This window comes from Pelodiscus sinensis, chromosome 1 (assembly GCF_049634645.1).
Source record: "Pelodiscus sinensis isolate JC-2024 chromosome 1, ASM4963464v1, whole genome shotgun sequence".
Lineage (NCBI taxonomy): Eukaryota > Metazoa > Chordata > Testudines > Trionychidae > Pelodiscus > Pelodiscus sinensis.
Window position 1 is genome coordinate 29417709 of NC_134711.1, and position 25714 is coordinate 29443422.

Consider the following 25714-nt stretch of genomic DNA (forward strand, 5'->3'; position numbering starts at 1 on the left):
TGGAAATTTGACAGAAAGGGTTGTTAGACTGTAGTCACATATCAGACCCTTTTTATTCTCCAACAATTCCCCAGTGAATTACTACTGACATTTTTAAAAAATATGGCAGGGATTTGCAAAGGAAGTGAAGGGAGTTAGATACAACCTCTAACTCTTTGGGATTTGGGCACTTACCTCCCATTTGTGCACATGTTAAATGGAAGAAGGACACAGGGGCCTGTGAAGGGGCAGCGCATGAACACCTGTAAGGAGGAGTTGTGACTAGGCCCACCAATGAGGAAAGGGAAGGGAGAGGGGGCAACTGGGGCTTAGAGCTCTCACCTGCTGCCCCTGCTACTAAGGCAGTGGCCCGAGCCCCAGGTCCTTTAAGTCACTGCCAGAGTGCTATGGGACATGCTCCAGACAGCACTGAGGGTTGCCTGGGAGATTCCTGGTGCTGAGAGTTACCTAGCACCAGCCCCACCCCTTCCACCTGAGGCCCTACCCCTTCCGGGCCAGGTGAGGCTGTCAGCCCCACTGGCTCTGATGTTGATTCTCCCTTGTTCCAAGAGGGAATCGTCTGCAAAAGCCCTTCCCCAAGAGCCATTTACTTACCTCTTGGACTTCATTATATTGTTTAAATATGACCGAAAAGAATAGACTGTTGAGTAAGCAAATATTAAATTACATATTTCAGCAGCAGCATGTTGCTTCTCTAAATGGAATTTGGAATTTCTAAAATAATGTAAAAAAATCCACAACTACACTCCACATGACGGCTTCTACTTTAATTGTACTAATTTACTAGAACTCTAACAACCAAATATACCAAGCATCACCTGCCTATTCTGGCAGTTTTTGGTACAGAAAAAGGTCCTTTCATGTAATCTGAGCATTTCCTAGGTATTAGTGAATTCTCAGGAGCAGTGGTCCCCAACGCGGTGCCCGCGGGCGCCATGGCGCCCGCCGGGGCATTCGTGTGCGCCCGCTGACAACCTGGGCCAGCCCTGCCCCCGGCGCACAGGAGGCACCGGCCCAAGGCGCGCGACACGCACCGGCGCTGGGTACGTGGCACTCGGGAGGCCCCAGCCCCAGGGCACATGCGGGCGCTCGGGCGCGCGGTGCTCGAGCGGCGCCGGTGCGGGCCCCAGGCGCGTGGTTCAGGCGGCAGCACCGGCCCCGGGCCCATGGCACAAGGCCCTAGGGCAGCCCCAGCCCCGGCCCTAGGGCATACGCCGGCACCGGGTGCAAGGGCATCCCAGTCCCCTGGCGTGCCCCTGGACGCGTGGCCCCGCCCCCGGCGCGTGAGTGGCCCCCCCCTCCCAGGCGCCCGGCACGTGAGTGGCCCCACCTCCCGGGCGCCCAGGAGTCTCTAAAGGTTGGGGACCACTGCTCAAAAGGGTCTCCCGGAGGTCAGTCCTGAAATGGTGCTGAGCACCTCCAAGTCACACAGGCTTTGAATGCTGATGTAAAAAATTATTAGTAAAGATTTTCAGGCCAGAAGTGCTCTTGTGCCCATTGTGAAAAGCCTGCTCTCTCACTCTCTATTTTAATCCCAACAAAACAATTCTGAATGGCAAACAAATCAGTGAACAGAATAATAAGGACACCTCCTACTTCAGAGGGATAAATCATCCAACTAAGGGCAAGTGGCTGGAACTAGGATGCTAGGGCTGCCCCTCATGGCTTGAAGTGGTTTCCCATAGTATGCAGGATTTAAAGTATGGTTCAATGGCTTTTCACACTCCCACCTCACTACACAAATTGTTCCAACACCACAAAATAAGGGTCAGAAATAAAAGCATGTGACTTAATAGACCTATCACATGGTGCCACTCACTGAGTACGCATAGCAACCAATTCCCAAATAAGCCATAAACTGAAATTTGTTCACATAAATGATCTCACAATTTCACTTCATGCAGAAATAATGTATCAGAAATCACTACGTTTGCAAATTATTTGAAAACAAAAAGGGCCACATTTTTTTCAGACAAAAATATTCACAATGTATGATTTTTCCAGCTCTAACTACCACACCTGATTTGACTTTCATCAGGTGAAGTCCTTTTATACAACTTTACCACCATTTACATCTCTAGCCTCATTTCTCCTACTCCCCTTCCTTATTCTCCCATTTCCTACCTCCTTTTATGAGGCACTGAGTAAAGTGTCAAACAAACCAGTTATACTGAGGGACGCATGCTTACTGCATAGAGCCATCCTAATTCCAACCTCCATACAACTGCTGAAGTGTCAGCCATTTTTCATTTTATGTCAATTAGAATAGGGGGACAAACTTTTTTTTGCTAGCCTCACCCCCACCCCTTTGCAAATATAAGGCTATAACAACCCCTGTAATATCAAATTAATGTTATTACCATCCTTACTTCTGTGATGTTGCTGGCAGTGGTGCTGCTTTCAGAGGTAGGAAGCCAGAGACCGGAAACTGCATTACCCCTCCCTAGGCTTCCGCAGCAATATTTGTTATGATCTTGTGACCCCCAACCTCTACAATAGCCTTGTGATCCCCTTTTGGGTCAGGCCCTCAATAAGAGGAACACTGATATAGAAGAAAACCCAACATCAACATGCCAACCACAGGCTTAATTCTGAACTCTGGGATTGGGAATAATGAGAATATTCATATGCATAAAGTTAAATGTTTACAGAATTAGGGTCTTAACCATTGTTAATATTCAATTTGCCATGTCTGAATTTAAAAATGAAAAAGTGAGACTTTCTTCACAGCATGGCCACCTCACTAAAGGCCAATGAACCCTAAAGTTTTTACCAGCTGCTCTTTCCCAACGTCAACAACAACCTTTAAATATTAACATCAGCTAATTAAGTGTTCTTTGACAACTGTATTCCTTTAATGCTGGTGTGTGTCTAAAGAGTCAATTACAGTAATGTATCTAAAAAAGAGCACTAAACCTGAGTAGTGGCAAGTAGCAGAGACAAACTATTCCAATGCAATTCAACCATTCTAAACAACAACTGATGATCTCCTAAAGAGCAGGAATAGAACACAAACCATGTTTGATTGAGATAGCCAGTTTACAACTCACATCAGAGAAGACTTCTGTGTTTCATTTGCAATTTTGACTAGGCTGACTTTTTACTATATTTCTCTTATCTAAAAATGAGTGACTAGATCTATTGTAGTCACCTCTTAAAGAGCCTCATATGGTGCTTTTTTTAAAAAATTGAGGAAGGGGAGAGAACTATAACATGTCATATACTAGGAATGCAAAATCCTGTTTAATCAGTTAACCCAAGGTGGGCAAAGGGGCCTCTATGGGCTGGATTTGGCCCACCAAGCAGGTGGATCTGGCCCGGGGAGGCCCTGCTGCTGTCCCGTCCCCAGGCCCTAAGTGGCCTGGGGGCAGGGGAGTGCACAAAGCCTCCTCTGCTCTGCCCCACCAGGAGCACATGGTGCTTTTAAGAATCTCTTAGCCTAGGAGAGAGGCTGATGGAATAGAACAGTGGGGGGGGGGGGAGAGAGAAGGTAGTAAGTGGCTTATGGCACAGAACAGAAACAGCTGAAGACTTAATAAGATGCAAGAGTCCCTATGAAGAATGGTGATGATGAGGAAGAGATCAATGTAGGTCCACTGGTCACCTCCCAGATGGGATTCATTTTGTCAAGTCCTTCTGTTGTTGCCAGTGAGTTCACTCTCTCCCTAGGTGTAACGTGGGGGGGCAAAGGCACTCCTTCACCCCCAGACCAATCATTGTCTGGGGGTGGAAAATCTGGAAGTATCTTAGCCCCCACCCCTTTCTGTGCGGCCCAAGGCCACTTGAAACATTTCCGAAGTGGCCCCTGGCAAAAAATTATTGCCCACCCCGAGTTAACCAGTTAAACATTACATTTAAGCAATATCCTTTTTACAGTGCAAATATTTGCAATAAAAATGTATAAAGTGAGAACTATATACTTTGTATCATATTATAATTGTAATATATTTGAAAACAGAGAAACACCCAAAATATTTCTAATCAATGTAAACCATGAATCAGCTGTTTGCAGAGCAGAAAGTGCTGTGCTCCAGTATGTGAGAGGTGCACGGGGGAGGAGGCAAATAGGAGGAGGGGGAGGAGAGACACAGATGGCACCCCAGTGGGCCATGGGCCACAGGCTGATCACCACTGGATTTCAATCATGAGGCTCACTGAGACACAAGAGGGCCGTTCATGCAGCCCACTCACTAGTCTTGGTTCATCATCACTGATATAATACAGTAAACTTCCAATAATCTGGCACCTTTAGGACCCAGGGGGTGCCAGATTATCAGATATGCCGGACTATTGGAAGGGGGGGCTAGGAGGGGTCTGGAGTGGAGTGGGGGGGGGGATGCGCCCCTCAGCGCTGTGGGACCAACCCGGCAGCACCCCAGCTGCTCTGCCCCCGGCTTCCCCAAGTCAGCTGCTGGTCAGTTTCAGCAGCGGCTGAATCGGGGAACCTGGGGGCAGAGCAGCTCCAATTGTCTGGCTGCCCGGAGCACTTCCGGGTTCCAGATGGTGCCGGACCATCAGAAGTGCCGGACCACTGGAGTTTTACTGTAGTGTAGAAATTTTTTGTAAAAGATGTGTAGCAAAAATAAATACATGTGTGCAAACACACGTATACAGAGACAAAAACAAATATCTTCAATACTGGTTATTTTCCAAAAGGGTTATAATGAATGGAGAAATATTAACTTTATTTTTTGTTTGATCTGTTTCAATTGGCAAAAAGCTATTGATGCATTGTTGCTTTAATGTTTTTCCTTCCATATAATTCCTGTAATTTCATAGGAGTGGTAAATTTTTGTTTCAGTAGACAGGAAAACATTTACTGTTAGAACCAAATATTTAATGGAAACATATTGACAATATACCAGTGTTGAGATAAAGAAACCTCTGCTACAGAAAGGTAAAAAATACTTAGGCACAGACACAGATAAGTCACTGCTATACAACTAGCAGGGTTTTTTTTTTGTTAATTATGATCACCAGAAAAAAAAAAAAAACCACAGAAACAAAATGTTCACTTTTTAAGAATAGTATGGCTCAGAGTTCATATGCTACTCTACACTCGTGAGCCAACAGGCCTAGCACTAGCAATACATGCAATCATTTTTAGAGCCATGTTCTCTTCTCAACTTCCTGAATTGAAGTGGAAGAGCAGTGAATCTGCATGGGTGAGAAAGAGAAGAGGAAAGCACCAGTTCTACTGGTCACTCCCCACTTTCTCCTGAGATGACAGAATATCCTATACCAGGGCTTCATGGATAGGGAGGGGCCAATCTTTCCATAAGTATCCTTAATCTATGCTTTGAGATTTCCAGAAGTAGGCCAATACTTATGACCAGTTAACATTCCCTCCCTCTCTTGATGCCCCCTGGCCTCCAAGGAAGCAGAGGGGGATGGCAGACAATAGTAGGTAATGATTCTGTTTGGAAGAGCAGTTGTCCCAAAATAAGTTCCCCAAAGCAGGGGTTCCCAAACTTTTTGACACGGGGACCAGTAAATCCATTCACGAACTTTTGGAGGACTAGTAATGTTCATTTGCATATTCATTAATCAAATGATGAATATTCAAATAAGTTGTTTCTGGTCCTCCCAAAACCCCGAGTGCCAGCTTTAGCAAAGCTTTTGATATGGTCGCCCACAATATTCTTGCCAGCAAGTTAAGGAATATGGATTGGATAAATGGACTGTAAGACAGACAGAAAGCTGGTTAGACCAGGGTTTCCCAAACTTTTTACTTTAGTTGGAACCCTTTTTTTTCCAATACTGCTTTTTGCAGCCCAAAAATATAAACACATAAAAAACAAACTGAGAAAATACCAGACATATAACATGTCTGGTGTTTTCTCATTAGGTAAGTTGTATTATTATTAGATGTATCAGTTTGTAGTTTCGAACTGCCTGGCTGGTAAATGTGCTCAGGCTGCATGAGTGTGTCTACCAGCCAGACAGCTCGCAACTACTCGAGGGGGAGTGTGTGGGGGGGACAATAGAATCCCCAGGCTGGACTAACTCATGCGGGGGACAAAGGGGGGAACAGGGGCAGCGTCCCAAGATCTACATATGGCCAGGTCAGTCCCACTCCCCGCAGGCCGATTCATTCCTCCCCCCTGCTCCCCCTGCTGTGCCACTGCCCAGCCCCACTTTCCTCAACCCCCTCCTGGGCAGCCAGGTCCACTTCTCCTCCCAATCTCCCTTGGCCAGCCCCACTGCCTGTATCCAGCCCTCCTTCCAGAGGCCGCTTCTTCTCCCCGCCCCCATCTTCCCTGGCCAGCTCCCTGCCCCCAACCTCACACCCCCCGACAGCCCTGCTTCCACCGGCCCTCCCATCTCCCCAGCCTGCCCCGATTCCCCCGTCCAGTGCTGCTTCCAGTGGCCAGCTCTCCCCTCCTCCTCACCCCAGAATCTCCTGGCACCTGCACTTTCCTTTAGCCCTGCACTCTCCTGGTGCCTCCCCCTTCCCTTACTGCCCCTACTCCCTTTGTCCTCTCTTTCCCTGATACCCACCCCCTCAGCACTCTCTGCCCCATCCCCTCCTGCCCCTCTGTGCCCTCACACATCACTTGCTCCATCCCCACCTCTCTCATGCCCACCTCTTCTTTCAAGCCTTCTCCCAGCACCTCCCGCTCCAGCCCCCAATGCCCTTCCCCTCCCCTCTCCTCTCCCAGCATAACCCTGTCCCCCCTCCCACTGACACCTTCCCTCCTGCCCTTTCCCTCATTGTCTGCACTTGGCCCCCTGGGATTTGTCTCTCTCTCTCTCTCTCTCCTGCACACTGTCCCTTGGTGCCTTCCCCTCCCAAGCCCCTTCTCTTTCCACTCCTCCCCCTCCGCGCAAGCCCACTGCAGCCTCCTTGCCTCCGCCCAAGCCCGTTCCCTACCTTCTGCCTTCCACATTGCGGGGCCAGAGGCCGCCAGAGCCAGTGTGGCCCCGCCACGTGCCTCCAAAGACTTTTAAAATCTCGGGCCGTGACGTCACGTCAAGCCCGGGCGTCCTCCCCACCCACGTGTAACGCCGCACATGGGCAGCAGCAGGCTGTGAGGAGGAGCCGCGCATGGCGGGGACGCTCTGGGGGTGGGGTGGAAGGACACGCGGGGGGGCCCGCGCCAGGCAGAACCCGGGGAGAGACCCAGCTGGCACTTCCGGGTTCAGGAGCACGGGGCCCGAATTGGCCTGAGGCCGGCCCTGCCGGCAGTCACCAGGCACGCTGAGGCCCGGTATTTTTTTCCCGTGGCCCGGTACCAGGCCGCGGCTCATGCTTTGGGGCAGCGTTTCCCAAACTATCAGTCTATATTCTGGAGAATGAAGTCTGCAACATTTCAGGAGTACATATGACCTATCATGCCTAGGTGTATGGCCAATGGAATACTGGGACCTTAAACTCTGATGTTCTTTTCATGAGTGTGCCTAACTTAGACCAATGTTTTCATAATTGTCCTCTAATTTTGGGTGCTACAGTTTCAGACCCAAGCCAACTCTGTATAGGGACCCAGTTATTCAGGAGGGACTGAGCGCATGAAACTCTAAGGCTACATCTATACTGTAGCAGTCTATGGGTAAGGAAATGCAAATCTCATATGCTCATTTGCATAATCTCTTCTGATCCATTTTGCAGAAAAAAATGCAGTGTAGACGGGGTTTTTTGTGCAAAATGTCCCCGTCTACACTGCATTTTTTCCACAAAAACCTCTTCCACAAAACGGATCAGAAGAGACTATGCAAATGAGAGCACAAGAAATGCTAACGAGCACATCATTTGCATTTCATCTGCCAACAAAATACTATAGTGTGTAGACATAGCCTAAGTGAAGCCAACGGATGATGACAATCTTGGTAGCTCTGAAAAAAAAAAGTCATGCTGTTTAAAACTCAGCACCCAAAAAAACCCCATGCATCAAAATTGGAAGGCACTTTGGAAAAAAATTGTATTTTGAAAGGCAGATTGGGTTACTAGCAGCAGTCCCTGCTGTAGCTGGTGCACTCCCACTACACATCTTGATGGCCAGTAGTGAGGGAAGGACAGATCATGGCCCCATGGAGCGTTTCCTATCATTCTGCAGTCAGGGGGTACTTTAGGCAAGGATCGCTTGTATACCTTTCTGTTTATATACTTCCCAGCAAAATGAAGGGCCAAAACTGATTAGGCCAGTTGGACACTACCACATTCTAAAACAATGACGACGATTCCTTCATTATTTGAGTAACAAACTTCCTATGACTCTGAATTAGAAGACTTTTTGTCTTTTAAAAACCAGCCCAAAAAAGGGACTAGAATCAGGCAGCTGCCATTCAGACTAAATGAGATCAATAACAACTTGCTCCCTTGTCTCAGTCTTCAGATTATTGCTGTTTCTCAGATTACTTTACCACGTGATTTGCCAGCTATTGCACTGTGGGATACCAACAAGAATGTTACCATTCTAAATTACAGTTTCGGGCTATTCCCACCACATAATGGATTCTGCTCCCACGTGATCATTTTGTAAGAAACCTGATGTGTCTGTACATCTTTATCCAAGTATCATGATAGGAATGGAGAGCATCAAAGGTCATCCATTCATAAGTACACTGTAATCTTGTAATTGTATATAACCTGAAGGGATGTCATAGCCAATAATGTTTTACACTTCTAGAATTTACTTCCCAGTGGCTACTGGGAGGCCTCAGCCAGCAGTTCATGTTTTAATCCCTTCTTTGATGATACCTGAAACCAGACCTTTCCCCCTAAGTACTGGTAACTTTGTGAATGATTGAAATAGAAGCAAGTTCTTGCAAATATGCAGAAACATCACTCATGAAGGAACTGGTTACTCTGCATAGCTGAAACCAAAAAAACTCAACCCGCAGCATCTCTGTAGGGCAAGATCCCAGATCACTGAAGTCACTGGCAACAACTCTTCACTAATTTAATAGAACAAAATCAGCCTTATAATAGAGATGCAAAACTCCAAAGATATACACAATCTACACTTCAAAAAAGCAATGAAAAAAAATGGACCTCACTTTGGGCCAGATCATGTATTCTCTGCAATCCCAAAAATGTCCTTGCAAAGTTTCCCCTCAGCCGTTCCTATCTTACTTCCATGCTGTTTGCTCTTTTAACCTCAAACCCGCCTAAAAATATCATAGGTATTTATATAATACTTTTCTCTGTAGTACCTTCCCTCTGTCCATGAGGAAACGGCAGCCCTAAATTCACGAATATACAAATAATACAAAACAAGGTACACAACCTGCAGTTCTATTTATTTAGAAAGTGACCAAACTGGTAATGGAGAAACATTGGCATAATGACTTTTTAATGATTGAAATGGAAGCAAGTTCTTGCAAAAATGCAGAAACATCACTACAGTAAAGAAAATTATCTCAATGATCACTGAATTGGAATAATAAATGTGTATTGTACCACTACATGAGCCTTATCTTAATTTGGGTTTGTTGGTGTTGAAGTGACTTCATTAAATCCCATTTCAATATATAACTTTAGGTTGGAAGAACATAAAAGGAAATACTGTTAGCTCACATATTTAATGGTCTGTTAAAAGTACATAACTGAAAACAAGCTTTGAGCATGACTTTCTTTAAATATAATTATAAAATGACAGCAATAACATCAATCTGATACCTAATATAATTGCTCTTATAGAATCATAGAATAGTAGAACTCGAGAAGTCATCAAGTCCAACCCCTGCCCTCACAGTAGGACCAAGCACCTAGATCATCTCTGATAGAGGTCTATCCAACCTACTCCTAAATATCTCCAGTGATGGAGATTCCACAACCTCTCTAGGCAACTTATTCCAGTGTTTAACCACCCTGACAGTTAGGAAGTTTTTTCCTAATGTCCAACCTAAACCTCCCTTGCTGCAATTTAAGCCCATTGCTTGTCGTCCTACCATCAAAGCTTAAGGAGAACAATTTTTCTCCCTCCTCCTTGTTTTAACACCCTTTTAGATACCTGAAAACAGCTATCATGTCCCCTTCTCAGTCTTCTCTTTTCTAAACTAAACAAGCCTAATTCTTTCAGTCTTCCCTCGTAGGTCATATTTTCTTGACCTTGAATCATTTTTGTTGTTCTTCTCTGGACCGTCTCAAATTTCTCCTCATCTTTCTTGAAATGTCCAGAACTGGACACAATACTCCAATCGAGGACAAATCAGTACAGAGTAGAGCAGAAAAATTACATCTTGTATCTTGCTCACAACACTCCTTTTAATGATCCCCAGAATCAGGTTTGTTTTTTTTACAACCAAGTCACACTGTTGACTCGTATCAGCAATCAGGAAAATGGTAAAGGAAACCACACTGAATTTCCTTGCTTCTATATTTCATCATAATTATAACAAAACTCATTTATAATTAAAAACATATGTGATGTGCAAAATTGGTAGTAAATCAAATGCATGGTAGATTAAGAAATATATTACTGACTTTAAACGTTTGCTTTCAAAATTGAAAAAAAAAACCCCAGGCTTTTAGGTTTCAATCATGTAATTTGCATTGGACAGGTAGACAACTATGCCTTCCAGAGATCCATTAACCAAGATGGAGAACACAAAGGGACATCAGTTCACCTGCACACTATAAATTTCAGAATCAGGGTCTTAGGTACATTAGCAATGAACTGAGATATATAGATCAATTACAGATTGGACCTCCCTGTTCCAGCACCCTCGAGACCTGACTGGTACCGGATGAGGGATTTTTCCCCAATCAGGGAAGTTCACTTCAGCTATGTCTACACTCAAGTGCTATTTTGGGATACCAGAGGTATTCTGGAATAGCTATTCCGTGTCTTTTGAGCATGCCCATTATTTTGGAATATAACGGGTTTGCTAATCTGACATCCCTGTAAACCTCATTCCATAGGGAGGTAAGGGACATTTCGGCATAGAGATTTATTTTGAAATAAGTGCTGTGTAGACAGCGCCAAATTTTGAAATAAGCTATTTCAAAATTGACTCAAAATAAGGTACGCAATTTGCCTAGCTCAATGTGCATAGCTTATTTCAAGCTACTGGTGTGGTGTAGACACACCCTTCAGGCACCCTGCTGCTGCCCCTCCCTAGCACTCTCCCCGCAGGCTTCCTGGCTCCCCCACATAGCCCAGTTAAGCTGCACACTAGCTCCCCGCCACTCCCAAGCCCAGCTGAGCCATGTACTCGCTCCCTGTCACTCTCCTCCTGCAGCCCAACTGAGCTATGTGTCGGTTCCTAGGCAGCACTTTAGGACTCTCTGCTCCTGGAACATCCATGGTCATGCCAGACTACAGACAGTGCCGGACCAGAGAATCCCCAATTTCAGAGGTGCAACCTGTATATATTTGAGAGCGTTTGTCTGACTGTGTGTGTCTGTTTGTTCAAGAACTCCTCCTAAACAGTAAGAGCTAGGACCACCAAATTCAGGATACAACTTCTTCTTATCATAACTTAAAAGCAGGGTAAGGGTTTGGTTGTGCCATGACAATGGGCTGTGCCTGGAATGGGATTGCTTCTCATAAAATAAAAAGGGAGGGGACTATACTAGATATTGACCACGTTGGGGGCAGCAGGAGATATGGATGGAAAGCCAGGATAGTTATACTATATAATGACGACGGGGGGGGGGCAACAAGGGGCCAGAGATGGGGACTGGGATAACTATAATTGCACTGGGGTAGGGATGGAGCAAGGGATATCTACTAATTATTTAAGAGACTTTGTCCATGTGTTAAGGAGCCAAGCAACACTGGATCAGTCTTCTAGTAGGAAATAATTCATAGTTATCTCCCTCTAGGTCTTTTCATATCACTTATCACCATGTTACCAAGCACCTAATGGAAAGCAATTTACAAAAAAGAAAAATGTCACTGATTTATGAGTCAAAGACACATTTGCAAAAATGTGACAGACACACAGGAGCCTAACTCTCACTGAAAGCCACAGGAATTTAGAAACCTCAAGTACTTTGACTCCTATTTTAGGTGTTTTTGAAAATTTGACCCTAAATTTTGAGCTCAAGTTTTGAGAAACTTTAAAATGGAATTTTGCAAAAGGGAAAGTCCTATACGTACTCCCTCTAATTTACTAATTATTTTTTGTTTCATCCATCTTTGCTTTCCACTTCCTATGACCTCTTAGAAAGTTTCTCTCACCTTCCCAAAGTGATAATTTTATTTCTACCTCACTTTTACTTATGCGAGCAAATGGCACCACCAATAGCCACAAAATAAAAATCAATAATTTTGAAATGAGCAATGATCAGAACGTATTAGAAACAATCCAAAGAATCAAAATGAAAAAGAATCAACTGGTGCCAAATGACTGCTGGCATTTAAAGTGTTTTACTTAATAATTCTCTATTTTTCCCTGTGGTGCTACTTTTTCCAGAAGATGAATCATGGGTTTACTAGGGAAACATTTTTAAACATAATTCACAATTCACAATTAAATTCACTTAAACTTTTTACTTGTTAGTGATATCAGAAAAAGCAGCTGAAAGGCACAATAAACCTTGTTATTTTATTCAGTTTCCATGTTTCCTGTCATGCCTGAAAGCTTAAATGATTGAACACTTTTTGTAAAAATATTCAAATCTCTGCAGTAGGAGCTAGCAGCATGCTTAACTTGTCAACACTTAAACTCTCAAAAGATAACTTGCATACTGCCATGTCCTTTTGTCTTTTACAAATATATTTTCCGGACATAATAATTTACTAAGACAAACTTTTGTTTCTCACAATCTGATATATTAATATATTTTGGCAGTTTCAAACTCACATGTGCCCAGAATCCGCAGAATCTAAATTGTGTGCTCTAGAGACACAATGGGTTAAATAAAAATATATGATTTGCTCTTACAACACCCAGGAGATAAAACCAAGCATTATATGTCTCCTTGGAAAAATTACTTCCAAAAATGTCTATTGCAATCTGGAAAAAAAGATTTAATTAAAGGGGAACCAGCAAATTAAAAAAAGTATCACATTTTTGTCTGAAAGATTCTCTTTTAAATTACCTTTTTCTACAAGTAATATTTATGATTGTTATGAGAGAGAAACTGGAGGAAAAAAAATCTTTATTTTTTCCCATTTCTTTATTTTGTGCATTTAACCACTTCAGTGTATAGTTATTTTCATTATTTTACCTGTGTTTCATTTAGGCCCTGATTCTGCAAATACCAGTATATATACTTAACATTACTGATGCAAATTGTTCCACTAAGATCAATGGGAATACTCTATAGTAAAGTTAAGTGCATACACAAGCATCTGTGCGATCAGGCATTTAAAGTTCCATAACTTCAACTGACAAGTAAATCCCTTTGCAAGACTGGAGCCAGAGTTAGTATCCCATCATGTTGGGATCTAACTAGCTAGCAACCTCCAGATTTTACACAGGGTTCTGGCTGCCTCCCCCATTCTAAACCCGCTTACCTCTGTTCACACCCCACACATGTGTGTGCGCGCGCACACACACACACACAGACACACACACACACACACACACACAAAGGCCTTGCACCTGGCTCCAGCTCTGGTGTGGGAGAGCATGCAGATGGGATAAGGATGGGGTGAGGTAAAAAGTCTGGGGACCACTGCTTTATAGTTTCACTGGGTTTCAGCACCCCCCCACCATAAAAAGTTCCAGCACCACTGCCCACAGCACAAAAGGAGAAGAATTAAAAACAAAACAAAAAACAGAAAATGGTACTATAAACTGTAAAATCAGCATGGGGAAATTAGGGTCAGACGCTCTACCTTGAATACATTTTCACAAACTAACTAGACTGCAAGCTGACAGTGTCACTTTAATTTTTTTCTTATGTTATCTGTTCATAATCTTGATAATTTACTAATGTCATTTTTAACAACACTAAACAACTGCCAATTCTGAAATTAAAAACCCACTCAGGATCCTCAGTATGAAATCTTGACCCCCTTGTACTCAATGGCAAAACTCCCATTAACTTCAATGGGGTGAGTATTTCATCCCAGCTGTTCAAAAATTCACATCTCATGATCCCACACACAGTCAGGCAAGGAAAATACAAGGTCAGACCATCCCTTTCTTTGGAAAAGCTCACTGCAAGCATAAGGCAGAGGACACTAGTGAGATTACTTTGCAAACTCTCCAGCAATAGGAGCTGAAAGTGGATTTCTTCCCATTTCCCTGCAGAATGAGCTGGAACCCAGCGACCCACTGTTGTTCCCACCTTTGGCCCATGCCAGGGTGGATTTGATTTCAATCAAATTGATTTAAAACAGTATTTAAATTGTTAGTTAGAAGACTCAATTTTACATTGTTTTCTACATAAGAAGAATGTACAGTACTGTACTTAATAAATATTCTTCACAACTCCTGGTCCTGCCATGAGGGCAGGAGACTGGACTCGATGACTTCTCGAGGTCCCTTCCAGTTCTATGAGATAGGTATTTTTATAACAAAGATATATGTAGGTTTCATTTTTAGAAGATACACACTATACATTTTTAAACTGATTTTTTTGAAAACTTTTCAGATGAGTTTTACAGCTATGTCAGATAATGAGACTATATATATATATATATATATATATATATATATATATATATACACACACACACACACACACACACACACACACACACACACACACACACACAAGGTAATTTCAATTATCAAAGATAATTGAAACATATTTATTAGGTCATTGGGAAGTGAACTCTCTCCAACTCAGCAGGTTAATCATTTATATTTGCAGGATTTTCTTGCAAGAGAATATCACCAGACTAACATTTAAATTGTATATAACTAAAACAACTTTATATACTCTGTTTTTTCTTCATCAGCAAATATTTAATATTTTAACAAAACAAGCATATGATTTTTTAAATTTAGTTAAACATTCAAGTTTTTAAAAATCTAGTTTGTTTTTAACTAAAATATTAAATGAATTTTTGTTAAAACAAAAATTAAATTGATTGTATCAGCAAGGTCAGCATGAGAAACTTAAAATACTGGCTTCTATTCATTGAACTTTTTGAAACTTTGCACTTTTATAAAGAGGTAAGGGATTGACTCTGTGTACACACATTTACAGAGGGACAATAAGGTTGAGGTCTGTTATTTCTCACCTCTATTATATATTTTAAAATATTTTGCTGTTAACAAGCAGGTTCTCTCTGGAAACACAAATCCAATGTTTGAGAACTGCAAAATTAAACATCTCTGATGGTATCTTCTAGACTGAGCACTGAGTCACATTGGGTAGATCGAAAGATTAATTTAAATAATCTATACAGAAGCCTCTGGAACCCTATAAGATTGTGTTCCTAATCCATGGACTATTGGGACTAATTTACAAAACTTTACTTACACACTACACAAATTAGAATTTATAATCCCTATTCCATGAGGAGATATCTTTGAGCTATGATGTATCTTAATTAAAACTGTACATAGCTTTTTTGCTCAAAAGCATTTTATTAAAAAAAATCTGATTTAAATAAAAAAAAATTATTTTAAATCATTGATTGTTATTCACCCTGGCCCATACCCTATGATGGGAAGGTTCACCCATGGAGAAAACCTCATCAAAGACTAATTTTCCCCTCTGCCAGTTGCCAAAGGAAAAGATGTGCAGTCACACTACCTCAACTCCTGCTAGACTCCCTCTCTGTACACCTATTCCACACCTTGTTATGGGCTTTCAGAGGCATGGACGCAGAAGAGAAACAGCATTGGCACAGTACAGTGAAATCTACACACAGAAGAGTCCCTTTCTCTGGACTTTCTGGTCTAGTATTGATATGGTTTCTTCAGTAGGCTTACCAGATGCTTTCACCAAAAATCCCAAACATGGAAAAAAAAAGTACTGCGCCTTTAAGAATCCCTGTGCTCCTTGCTCCCCCGTCGCCCATGCCAGATGCATCAGGGAAGATTGTACCCATCGGCTTTCCATCCAAGAGAAACAGAAAATACCAGACATTTTACGTGTCCGGTATTTTCTGGGTTTTTTTTACCAAATGGGCCAGAAAAAACAGACTGTCCAGGTAAAAACTGGACATCTGGCCACCCTATTCTTCAGATATTCATGTTGCTGAAGGTGACCATGTTTTTAAAATGAAGTGGGTCTCTCATTTTGAAATATTATTAAATCTACAGTTCTGTTTCCTGTTTTTTCAGGGATTTTTTCAACAACTTCGGATTTCTGTTTTTATTTGGCAAACATGAATTTTAAAGTCATTTATAAATAAAATGAACGTTGTTTTATCCAACTGTCAAGAGTCCCAAGTTTGCCTAATTGTATAGCAGGTCTACTTTTTTACTTGTCTAAGACCAATCATACCCCGCAAAGTTAATGTTTTGTTTACACACTTATTCACTATGCCCTCACAGCAAGCCTCAGATGTATCCCTTGTGAGTAGGTGAAAATGCAATTGCACAGCAGCAGCATTTCCATATGCCCCACAAGAGTCTACGTACAGCTCAAACTCCCAGACTCTTCTAGACAGAACTTTTTCCTGCCTCGGGATTGCTTGGCTAGGCTGATAGGTAGGTTAATGACTACCCAACAGACACATTTTTCAGTTAACTACAGATAAGGATGTTGAGTATTTCACTCCCAGCCTGTTCATCTCTCCATCTCACTTGTTAAAGAATGCATCAGATAACTGGAGAAAGTGGAGAGGTGAGAGAGTTTCTTAAATGGAATCACAAGCCTCTGAAGACCTCTGCCCTCTGAAATACCTCTACGGAGCAATCTTTTCCCGCACACAGAAAACTTTTCATCAACAGTATCAAACTGGCTTTGACGCTGGCCAAAATTACTTAAGAATACTAACTGATGAAAATGCCTCTTTCAAATATCCAGGGTGGGGAGGGCTGTCACCGAGATGAACAGGTGAATATTACAAAGAAGTTTCCGTGCTCATATTCTCACAAAATGTAATAATGCATAGTCATATTACAAGATCTCATAAAACAGCGGCTTAAATGGTGATCTCCTTTCCATATTTTATCTATGGCACCTACTGAAATCTATATAAATGAAGACAATTTAGAGTGAGAAGGGAGTGCTATAATCTTCTTCTATCCCATATTCCCTTCACTCTCCCCCCCCCCCACACACACCTAGCCCATTTAAAATAACCTGTCTAGCCTTCTTACTTTATGTCCAGTTCTTTATCTCCTTCTGTTAGATAAGGAGCTACTGCTTTTTGTCAGCTGGTTCAGACTGATTATGACCATGTAAATCACATGTACGACTTTTTAATCATACAAACTGATAGCCCGTGTCTGTTAGCTTTCAAAGCATGTGGAAATAACAGTTATGAGCTAATGTACCACAGCAGTTCCCTTCTAGTATTTTGCATGAAATAGGAACCCACTGCCAGATAACACCCATTAACAATTTCAGTCACTGAAGTTACCACCACTCTCCTTTACCCTGCAGCAAACAAAGATCCTGATCCTACAGAGCATGGACCTCTGTCCCATGAAGTCCCATTTATCTCAGCGATGCTACTAACAGTAGCAAGTATGGTCAGAACTGTGCCATATTTAGGTGCCTGAAAAGATGTCATTGCACACACTTAGTACTTACATATCCTACTTCACATAAAACACACAAATATTAGCGTCAGGATACAGGGAAACATGGTTTGTGATGGGCCTTTCAAGTTCACAATGCCAGGCCAGTGATGAAGACAGTACAGTGGAATTTGGAGACGAAGTTAGGCTTTGCATTACTGATGCATTGCATGTATAATTATAAAAAGTAATTCCATAATAAATAGCAAACTGAGGAGAAAGTACAGTACTTTTCTATGGAGGTTGGTTTACAATTTATTTAAAATACCAAATTGTAAAACAACACAGTAATGATTTAGGACTTGCATACCTGTGAATTTACTGTAAAATTTGAAGCCACTGTACCTACTACAATAGGCAACACATTACTGTGACTATATATTAGATTAGTTAAGTCTAAAAGACAAAAAAGAAAACTTATAATACTTATTTTGGCAGCACTGATACCAACATCGACCCACAGCTACACCAAAGCAATATTCATCCTCTTGTCACACCAAAGCAACCCTACCGAAATTAACTGTTACACAGCTATAACTGTTTCCTGCAGGAGTCATTTTCTAAGGATGTATATAGAAGATGAAAAGCTGTTGCAAATGGAAGCAGCTCCACTGACTTTAGTGCAGTTTTGCCCATGTTACATTATTTTATAGCAGAAAAAGTGACACAAACTCCAAAGGAGATTTACCAGCAAACTTTCCTAGTATTCAAAAGAAAACAGTCAAATCTCTTTCACCTTGATGTTTAAAAAAAATAGCAAATCCCAAACTCTTCTGTACAACACACTTTTCACTATTCTGATGCATAACTAATTGTAGGAGTAAGTCTAAGCATTAAATGCAAGACAATTAATGAGTGCAGTGCATTCTTTGCATCTTTAAGCATCAGGCCACTTAACTCAAAGCCTCCAACAACTGAAAGTTGTACCCTAAATAGTCAAACAGACCCAGGGAACATATTTGACCCCCATCTATATAGATAAATGTTTGTGTCTGTGATTCAAAATATCATGAGCCAGACACACCTCAATATGCCTTCACTTTGATCCACAGCACATAGTTTGAATACATTTTTGTGGCTCCTTTCCAGAAATTTAATAAATAAGCCACTGTCTCAGGAAATTAAAAAGTTGTACGCTGCATTGCACATAGCATATTGCTGCCAATAATACTACGTTGGTGCAATAAACGAAGTTCTCATACATTATTATTCTCTGACAAGTTTTCTTACCTGAGACTGACACTTTCATGAGAGCCTCCAGGGGTCTGTTGTTATCCAGATCTCGACTGAGTTTGAGTTCCCCAGTGGCAGAGTCCAAGAGCAGCAAGTTTAACTCATTGCCCTGAACAAAAGCGTAAGCCAGGCTGTCGGACACATCAGGGTCATGGGCTGGGATCTTGCCTATCACCCCAGAGGGGAAGCTGTTAGACTTATTGGTCACATAATTGTTGAAGAGGATCTGGAAGTCCTGCAACACAGGCGGATTGTCATTCTGATCCAATAATCGAATGTGCACAGTGGCTCGGCTGACAAGAGGGGCTGAGGTGGCCTGCACCACAATCACATACTCTGTCCTGCTCTCATAATCCAGATCCATCAAGGCAGTGAGGTCACCGTTGAGCAGGTCAAGCTGGAAGACCTCAGGAATGTTACCCTCTACAATCTGGTACATGATTTGTGCATTGGTTCCTTCATCTGGGTCAGCTGCACTGATCCGTGCCACAATGGAGCCCACTGGGCTGTTCTCCTCCACAAAGATGTCAAACTCATCCTGTTCAAAGACAGGTGGGTTGTCATTGATGTCAAGCACGGTAACCTGGATATCCACAGAGGCTTTGAGAGGTGGGCTGCCTCTGTCCACGGCAAAGGCTCGCAAGCTGTAGACAGCCACATTCTCACGATCCAACTTGCGCAGTGTGCGTATCACTCCAGAAGTGGGCTCAATGTAAAAGTCTCCATCACCATCATCCCCACCCTGGAAGGTGTAAAGAAGGCGGCCATTGAGGCCTGAGTCACGGTCAGTGGCAGACAACTGAAGGACACTGGTGGAGAGTGGTACATCTTCAAAGACCGAGCCCTGGTAACGATCACGCAGGAAGCGGGGGGCGTTGTCATTGGCATCCAAGATGAGGATCTCTACGTAGGTGGTGTCAGATTTCTGAGGGATTCCATTGTCACGAGCTGTAATGGCCAATGTGTAAGAGGCTTGGTCCTCGTAGTCTAGCTCCATCAGAGTGGTGATAGTACCTGTGTCAGGGTCAATGCGAAACTGAGGAATGTTGTCCTCTAAAATGTATGTAATCCTGGCATTTTCCCCTGTGTCTTCATCGCTGGCACTGATGGTCACTATAGAGGTGCCAATGGGCTTGTCCTCACTGACACTCACTGTGTAATGGGAGCTCTGGAAGACTGGGCGGTGTGTGTTGGCATCGGTGACATTGATGAAGACTTGGACAGTGTCAAGGAGTGTGCCATCCGATGCAGTAACAGTCAGCACATACTGCCTTTCCTGCTTGTAATCCAGGGGCAAAGCTAGGGTGATCAGCCCACCCCCACTTTGGCTGGTGATGGCAAAGCGGTTCCTAGTGTTGCCACTCGTGATCTGGTAAGTCACTACACTGTTAATGTCCCTGTCCACTGCTATCACAGTCAGGACACTGCTGCCCACTGCTGCATCCTCATTCAGCCTGAGCTGATAGACCTTCTCAGTGAAAGATGGGTTGTTGTCATTCACATCCAGGACTGTGATGGCCACGCTGGCTGAGGACGTCATGACAGGCACTCCATGGTCCCTAGCCTCTACCCCAAAGTGATAGTTTTCCACAGTCTCTCGGTCCAGCTCAGCCGACACTGTAATCCACCCAGTGCTATTATTGATCTGGAATGGGAACCCAGTATCTCCCCCAGGGGACACCCCACCAGGAGATGGGGACAAGTCTATAAGTTTATATTCCAGACGGGCATTGTCTCCGGAATCAGCATCCACTGCTTGAACGTGCAGTACTGAGTAGCCCAATGGCACGTTCTCCAGCACTGTGGCCTGGAAAGGGGTGCTGACGAAGATTGGGGCATTGTCATTGACATCCACCACTTGCACCGATACCATCCCACTAGAGTTAATCAAGGGGGGCCTGCCCCCATCCTGGGCTTTGATTCTCAGTGTGTACTCACGGATAGTCTCATAGTCCAGAGGATTGATCAGGTCAATGGCACCGGAGAAAGAGTGGATATAGAACTGGCCTTTGAGGTTGCCACTCACAATGCTGTAGTGCACCTGGGCATTGCTGCCCCGGTCCCGGTCAGTTGCTTGCACTTGCAGCACTTGGCTGTTCACTGGGGCATCCTCTGGCACCTGTACCAGGTAGCGCTTCTCGCTGAACTGTGGGTAGTTGTCATTCTCATCCTCCACAGTGATGTGTACTGTAGCAGTGGCACTACGGGGACCTGGTTCCTTTCCTTGGTCATTGGCTTCTACCACCAGGTGGTATTCAGAGACCTCCTCACGATCCACAGGGGCACGGGTCCTCACTACTCCAGAGCGTGGGTCAATCTCAAAGACGCCATCACCAGCCCCTGGCTCCAGCAGGCGGTAAAGCATGTTGGCATTATCCGGGGCATCCCCATCTGTGGCACGGATAGTCAGCACCTCATAACCCACCTCCAGGTTCTCCCGGATGGTCTCCCGGTACACTGGCTGCTCAAACATTGGCTCGTGGTCATTGGTGTCACTCACAGTCACAGTCAAGTAGGTGGTGGCCGAGCGGCGGCGGGGGGAGCCATGGTCAGTTGCAGTCACCTTCAGCACATGGGTATCCTTGGTCTCCCGGTCCAGGCTGCGTGTGGTGACCATACTACCAGTCTCAGAGTCAATGGAGAAGTAGTCATTGGAGCGCTCGTCGAAGAGTGCCTCCATGGAGTACACCAGCCGACCGGCCTCCCCCTCGTCCGGGTCCTGGGCCCGCAGGGTGATCACCCGGGTCCCCGCAGGCTCATTCTCGGGGATGGATACCTGGTAGCTGGGCAGCTGGAATTGCGGGGGGCTGTTTGCACTTCTCCTCCTCCGAGCCCCCTGGAGAGAAGAGTCCCAGGTGCCCTGCTCCTCTGTCCACAATCCCTGAAGCCCCAGCTGCAGGGTGGCCACTTCCCCCTGGCCTGCACTCACCACTCCTGCCTCCTCTCCCCTCACACCCACCGGCTCCTGGTCCCCCTTAGTTCCCTCCCAAACCCTGGCGGACACAGCATGCTCCAGCCCCAGGAGAATCTCCCCCACTGTGCTCCTCCAGGCACAGACCAGCTGCAGACGGGCCTCCCTGGCGGGATGCAGGCAGCACCGAGCCCTCCCCCCTGCCTCCTGCTCGCCGCCGCCCCGCGGGCCGAGGTCCGGGCACCTGCAGGCAGGGAAGCTGGTCAGTGCGCTGAGGGCCGAGCGCAGGTCCCCGACGGGCGCTGGGGGCAGGTGCCGGCTGGCTGCGGGGAAGCAGAGCGGAGCGGGGAGCTGCCCCGGGGAGAGCCGGGCGGCGAGCAGGGGCCGCGCCTGCCCCTCGCGGCTTGCGCCCAAAGGCCGGCGGGGGCAGCCCGGGCTGTGCCAATAGACGGGCAGGCGGAGCGAGAGCAGCGCCCCGGAGCGCGGGGAAGCGATGCGCACGTAGAGAGGCAGCGGGCTGCGCTCCAGCCGCCCGCAGCCCCCAGGGCTCGCCCGGCAGACCCCGCCGGCCGCCCAGCTGCGCCGCAGCTGCCCCGCGACCGTCACCTCCACCGCCTCCCGCACGCGGCGGGCCGTCAGCGCCTTGTCCACGCTGTACTGCCAGCCGGGCCCCAGGGACACATCGAGCAACAGGTCCCCGGCGCGCCCGGCGCCGCAGGAGAGGTGCAGCCCCCAGCCCGCCGCGGGCACCAGCCGGCAGAGCAGGATGAGCCACGGGAGCCAGGCGGCGGCGGGCACCGGCAGCATCTCCGGGTCTCAGGCGGCAGCGATCGCGGCCAAAGGGCGCCTGCAAAATCCATCCACCCCCCGGGGCGGCTCATCCGCCCTCCGCCATGGGCAGCGGGGCCCTCCCTCAGAGCCCGGCGGCGGGGGGCATCGCTCGGGCCCCGGCTGGAGATCGGCAACTTTTCCCCCGAAAGTTTAAAAGCGAGTTCAAAATGGCTCCTCGCCGCCTCCGCCTCCTCCCCCGGCTGCTCCCGGCAGGACGATTAGCATAAACCTGCTGCTCGTCCGCTTCCCAAACAATCGCTCCCCCGCTGCCCGCCGGGCAGCCTCTCCCCGCCCGCAGCGCCCGGCCGCTCCGCAGCCTGAGTCCAGCCCGTGTAAATCCCCGCGGCGGCGGCGGCGGCTCTGGGCTCAGCGCTCGCCCCCTCTCCAGCCGGCACGCTCCCTGGCAAACGCAGCCCCTTCAGCCCGCTCCTTCTCCGCCCCTTCCAGCAGCTGCTCCTGGCTCCTGCGGCCGGGGCCCCTCTGCGGGGAGGAGGAGCGGGGGTGCTCCGAGAAGCCGGGGTGGCGCTAGGAAGAAGCCCTGGATCTGGCGCGGCTGCGAATTAAACACCCGCCAGCGTCCTCCGAGTTTGCTGGTGTCCAGCAGCGGCACGTGCGTTTCGAAGCGCGGAGCGGAGCTGCCCAGAGATCCGCTCGCGGGGGTTTCCTGCGGCCGCGGCTCCGTGCGCTTCTCGCGCCCCTTTCCCCCGGTATTGTTCCTGGAGAGCCAGCGGACGCTGCGGGGTGTTAATGTCTCTATGGAGACCGCAGGTCTCTAAAGCGGGCTCGGGGGAGAGGAGGCTCGGGCAGTGCCCGGGGCGGAGTTGACTCCCGTTCCATTCAGGGCAGCTGCACCCTGCAGGGCGGAGCGCATGCAAAGGACGGAGTGAGCCGGCGGGGGGCTGGGTGTGGTGCTGACTCTTCTGCAGCCCGCGGGGGCGCAGAGCTCCCTGCTGGCCCCGGGGCACAAGTACAGGGGGCAGGCAGCGGCCACGCCCCTCCCCCCCTGCAGAGCGCTGCCCTACGAGCTAGCTACGGCTACTGGCTCGCGCGTGCTGGCTCCTAGCCTGCAGAAGGGGTGAGAGCAACGCCAGCGCTGCTTCCACGCGGCTCGCCCTGCTTTGGCGTTTCTTTCGTTTGCAGGAAGCCGGCCGCTTTCTCCGGCAGACCCCACCTGACAGCATCAGCAAAGTATAAACAGGGTTATTCTCAGCTTAGGGTTTGCTCCCCAGTCCTGTCAGTCATAATGGCATCAGTATGGGCATGCTGACTTGGATATAAAAGTCTAATTAGTTAACCGGTTACCCAGTAAGCATTACCGTGACATGCATGCTTGCCCAGTAACCGGTTAACCGGCACTCACGGAGGAGCTGGAGGAACTGCCTGCCATAGCTGGCTGGCAGTCAGGACCCCAGCTGTGGAGACACCTGCAAGGAGACGCCTGGACTGCAGAGATCCCAGCTCTCCATGGTTAACTGGTTAACTTTTTAAAGGGGTATTTACATACCTACCACTGGCTTGTCCATCTATTTCATCTGCTGAAAACTGAAAGCTTCTCCCAGTGCTCTCCCCAAAAGCTAAAACAACTCCATTCTACAGGATGTGAATTTGGTTATCAGTAAATGGTACACTTTCATCTGAAGCAGTTCTGAACCAATATCATAGTTAGATGGTACAGAGTATTATGTCCCTAGAGGACCAGGGGCCATCATCAAATGAAGAATAAAACAAAGTTACAGAACACCCTAAATATAATTTTCTCCTCAAAAAAGGTGTAAGGTTGCTTTTCTCAGCCCCTAAGAGAATAAGCAGATAAGCCAGATAATGTGAGCAACTGCAGAAGGGTGGGATGGAGGGATAACTATTACTATCTGACCAATAAGTACATCACGGCTGTATCTAGACTGGCCAGTTTTTCTGGAAAATCAGCTGCTTTTCTGGAAAAACTTGCCAGCTGTCTACACTGGCTGCTTGAATTTCCACAAAAGCACTGAGGGAGGGGGAGCTCAGTGGTTTGAGCATTGGCCTGCTAAACCCAGGGTTGTGAGTTTAATCCTTGCAGAGGCCATTTGGGGCAAAAATTTAGCAGGGATGGTACTTGGTCCTGTTGTAAAGGCAGGGACTAGACTCCATGACCTTTCAAGGTCCCTTCCAGTTCTAGGAGATAGGCAATCTCCATTAATTATTAACTGGAATTTAATAAACATGCATTGACACATGGAAGAAAATGTGGGCTACATCTAGACTCTGGCATGATTTTCCAGAAATGCTTTTAATAGAAAAGTTTTCCATTAAAAGCATTTTCAGAACAGAGCATCTAGAGTGGCACTGACACTTTTCCGCAAAAGCACTTTTTGCGGAAAAGTGTCCGTGGCCAATCTAGACGTGCTTTTCTGCAAAAAAGCCCCGATCGCCATTTTCGCAATCAGGGCTTTTTTTGTGGAAAACAAATCTCAGCTGTCTACACTGGCCATTTTGCGCAAAAGTTTTGTGCAAAACGGACTTTTGCCCGAATGGGAGCAGCACAGTATTTCCGCAAAAAGCACTGATTTCTTACAGTAGGAAGTCAGTGCTTTTGCGGAAATTCAAGCTGCCAGTGTAGACAGCTGGCAAGTTTTTCCAGAAAAGCGGCTGATTTTCCAGAAAAACTGGCCAGTCTAGACACAGCCGTGATGTACTTATTGGTCACATAGTAATAGATTGCCAATATTTACCAAGTGTTTGACTGTGACTACTTGGTTTTTCTGTTGACAGGTATGTCATAATCATTCTGCAATACCTCTTCATGTTAGCCACTAGTTTGCTGCAATACTGTTTCTACCAACATTATACTTAGTTTGGAAGTTATTTTGCAACCTTTGCTGAAGGAGACTTTGTGCATTTGCAAGGCCAGATATGTGCTTTCAGTAGCAGAACTACCCTTGACAGAATAAGAAAATAACACTGATACAGAATGTTCAAGAAAGATAACTGTCAAGAATGGTTACAGAAAAAGGATCCATACATTGTAATACATATCAGCATGGAAGGAACTAGAAATAAAAGATCAGGAATGCATTGGCTAGACACACCACAAAGAATAACAGAGAAAAAAAAGTTTAAAAATAAAGTCATGAAGGTAGGACAAAACAGAAAATGGTAAAAAGATTTTGTTCAGTCTTGTCATAACTGTTGAGCTGACAGATGGGAATCAGA

General features: G+C 45.9%; 1 protein-coding gene across 4 annotated transcripts in view; it reads right to left on the minus strand.

The window, feature by feature from the left end:
* The window catches only part of CELSR1 (cadherin EGF LAG seven-pass G-type receptor 1), a 276769-nt gene extending 252982 nt beyond the window's left edge, over positions 1 to 23787 (minus strand). Inside the window, exon 1 of one of the 4 annotated variants that reach the window (XM_075927708.1) lies at positions 18778 to 23787. In XM_075927708.1, coding sequence (XP_075783823.1) covers positions 18778 to 22498 — 3721 coding nt within the window. In that variant the 5' untranslated portion in view covers positions 22499 to 23787. The remainder of the gene's footprint in view (positions 1 to 18777) is intronic. The other 3 variants (XM_006120414.4, XM_025183254.2, XM_075927707.1) reach the window with 3 other exon arrangements.
* Positions 23788 to 25714: the final 1927 nt, after the last annotated feature.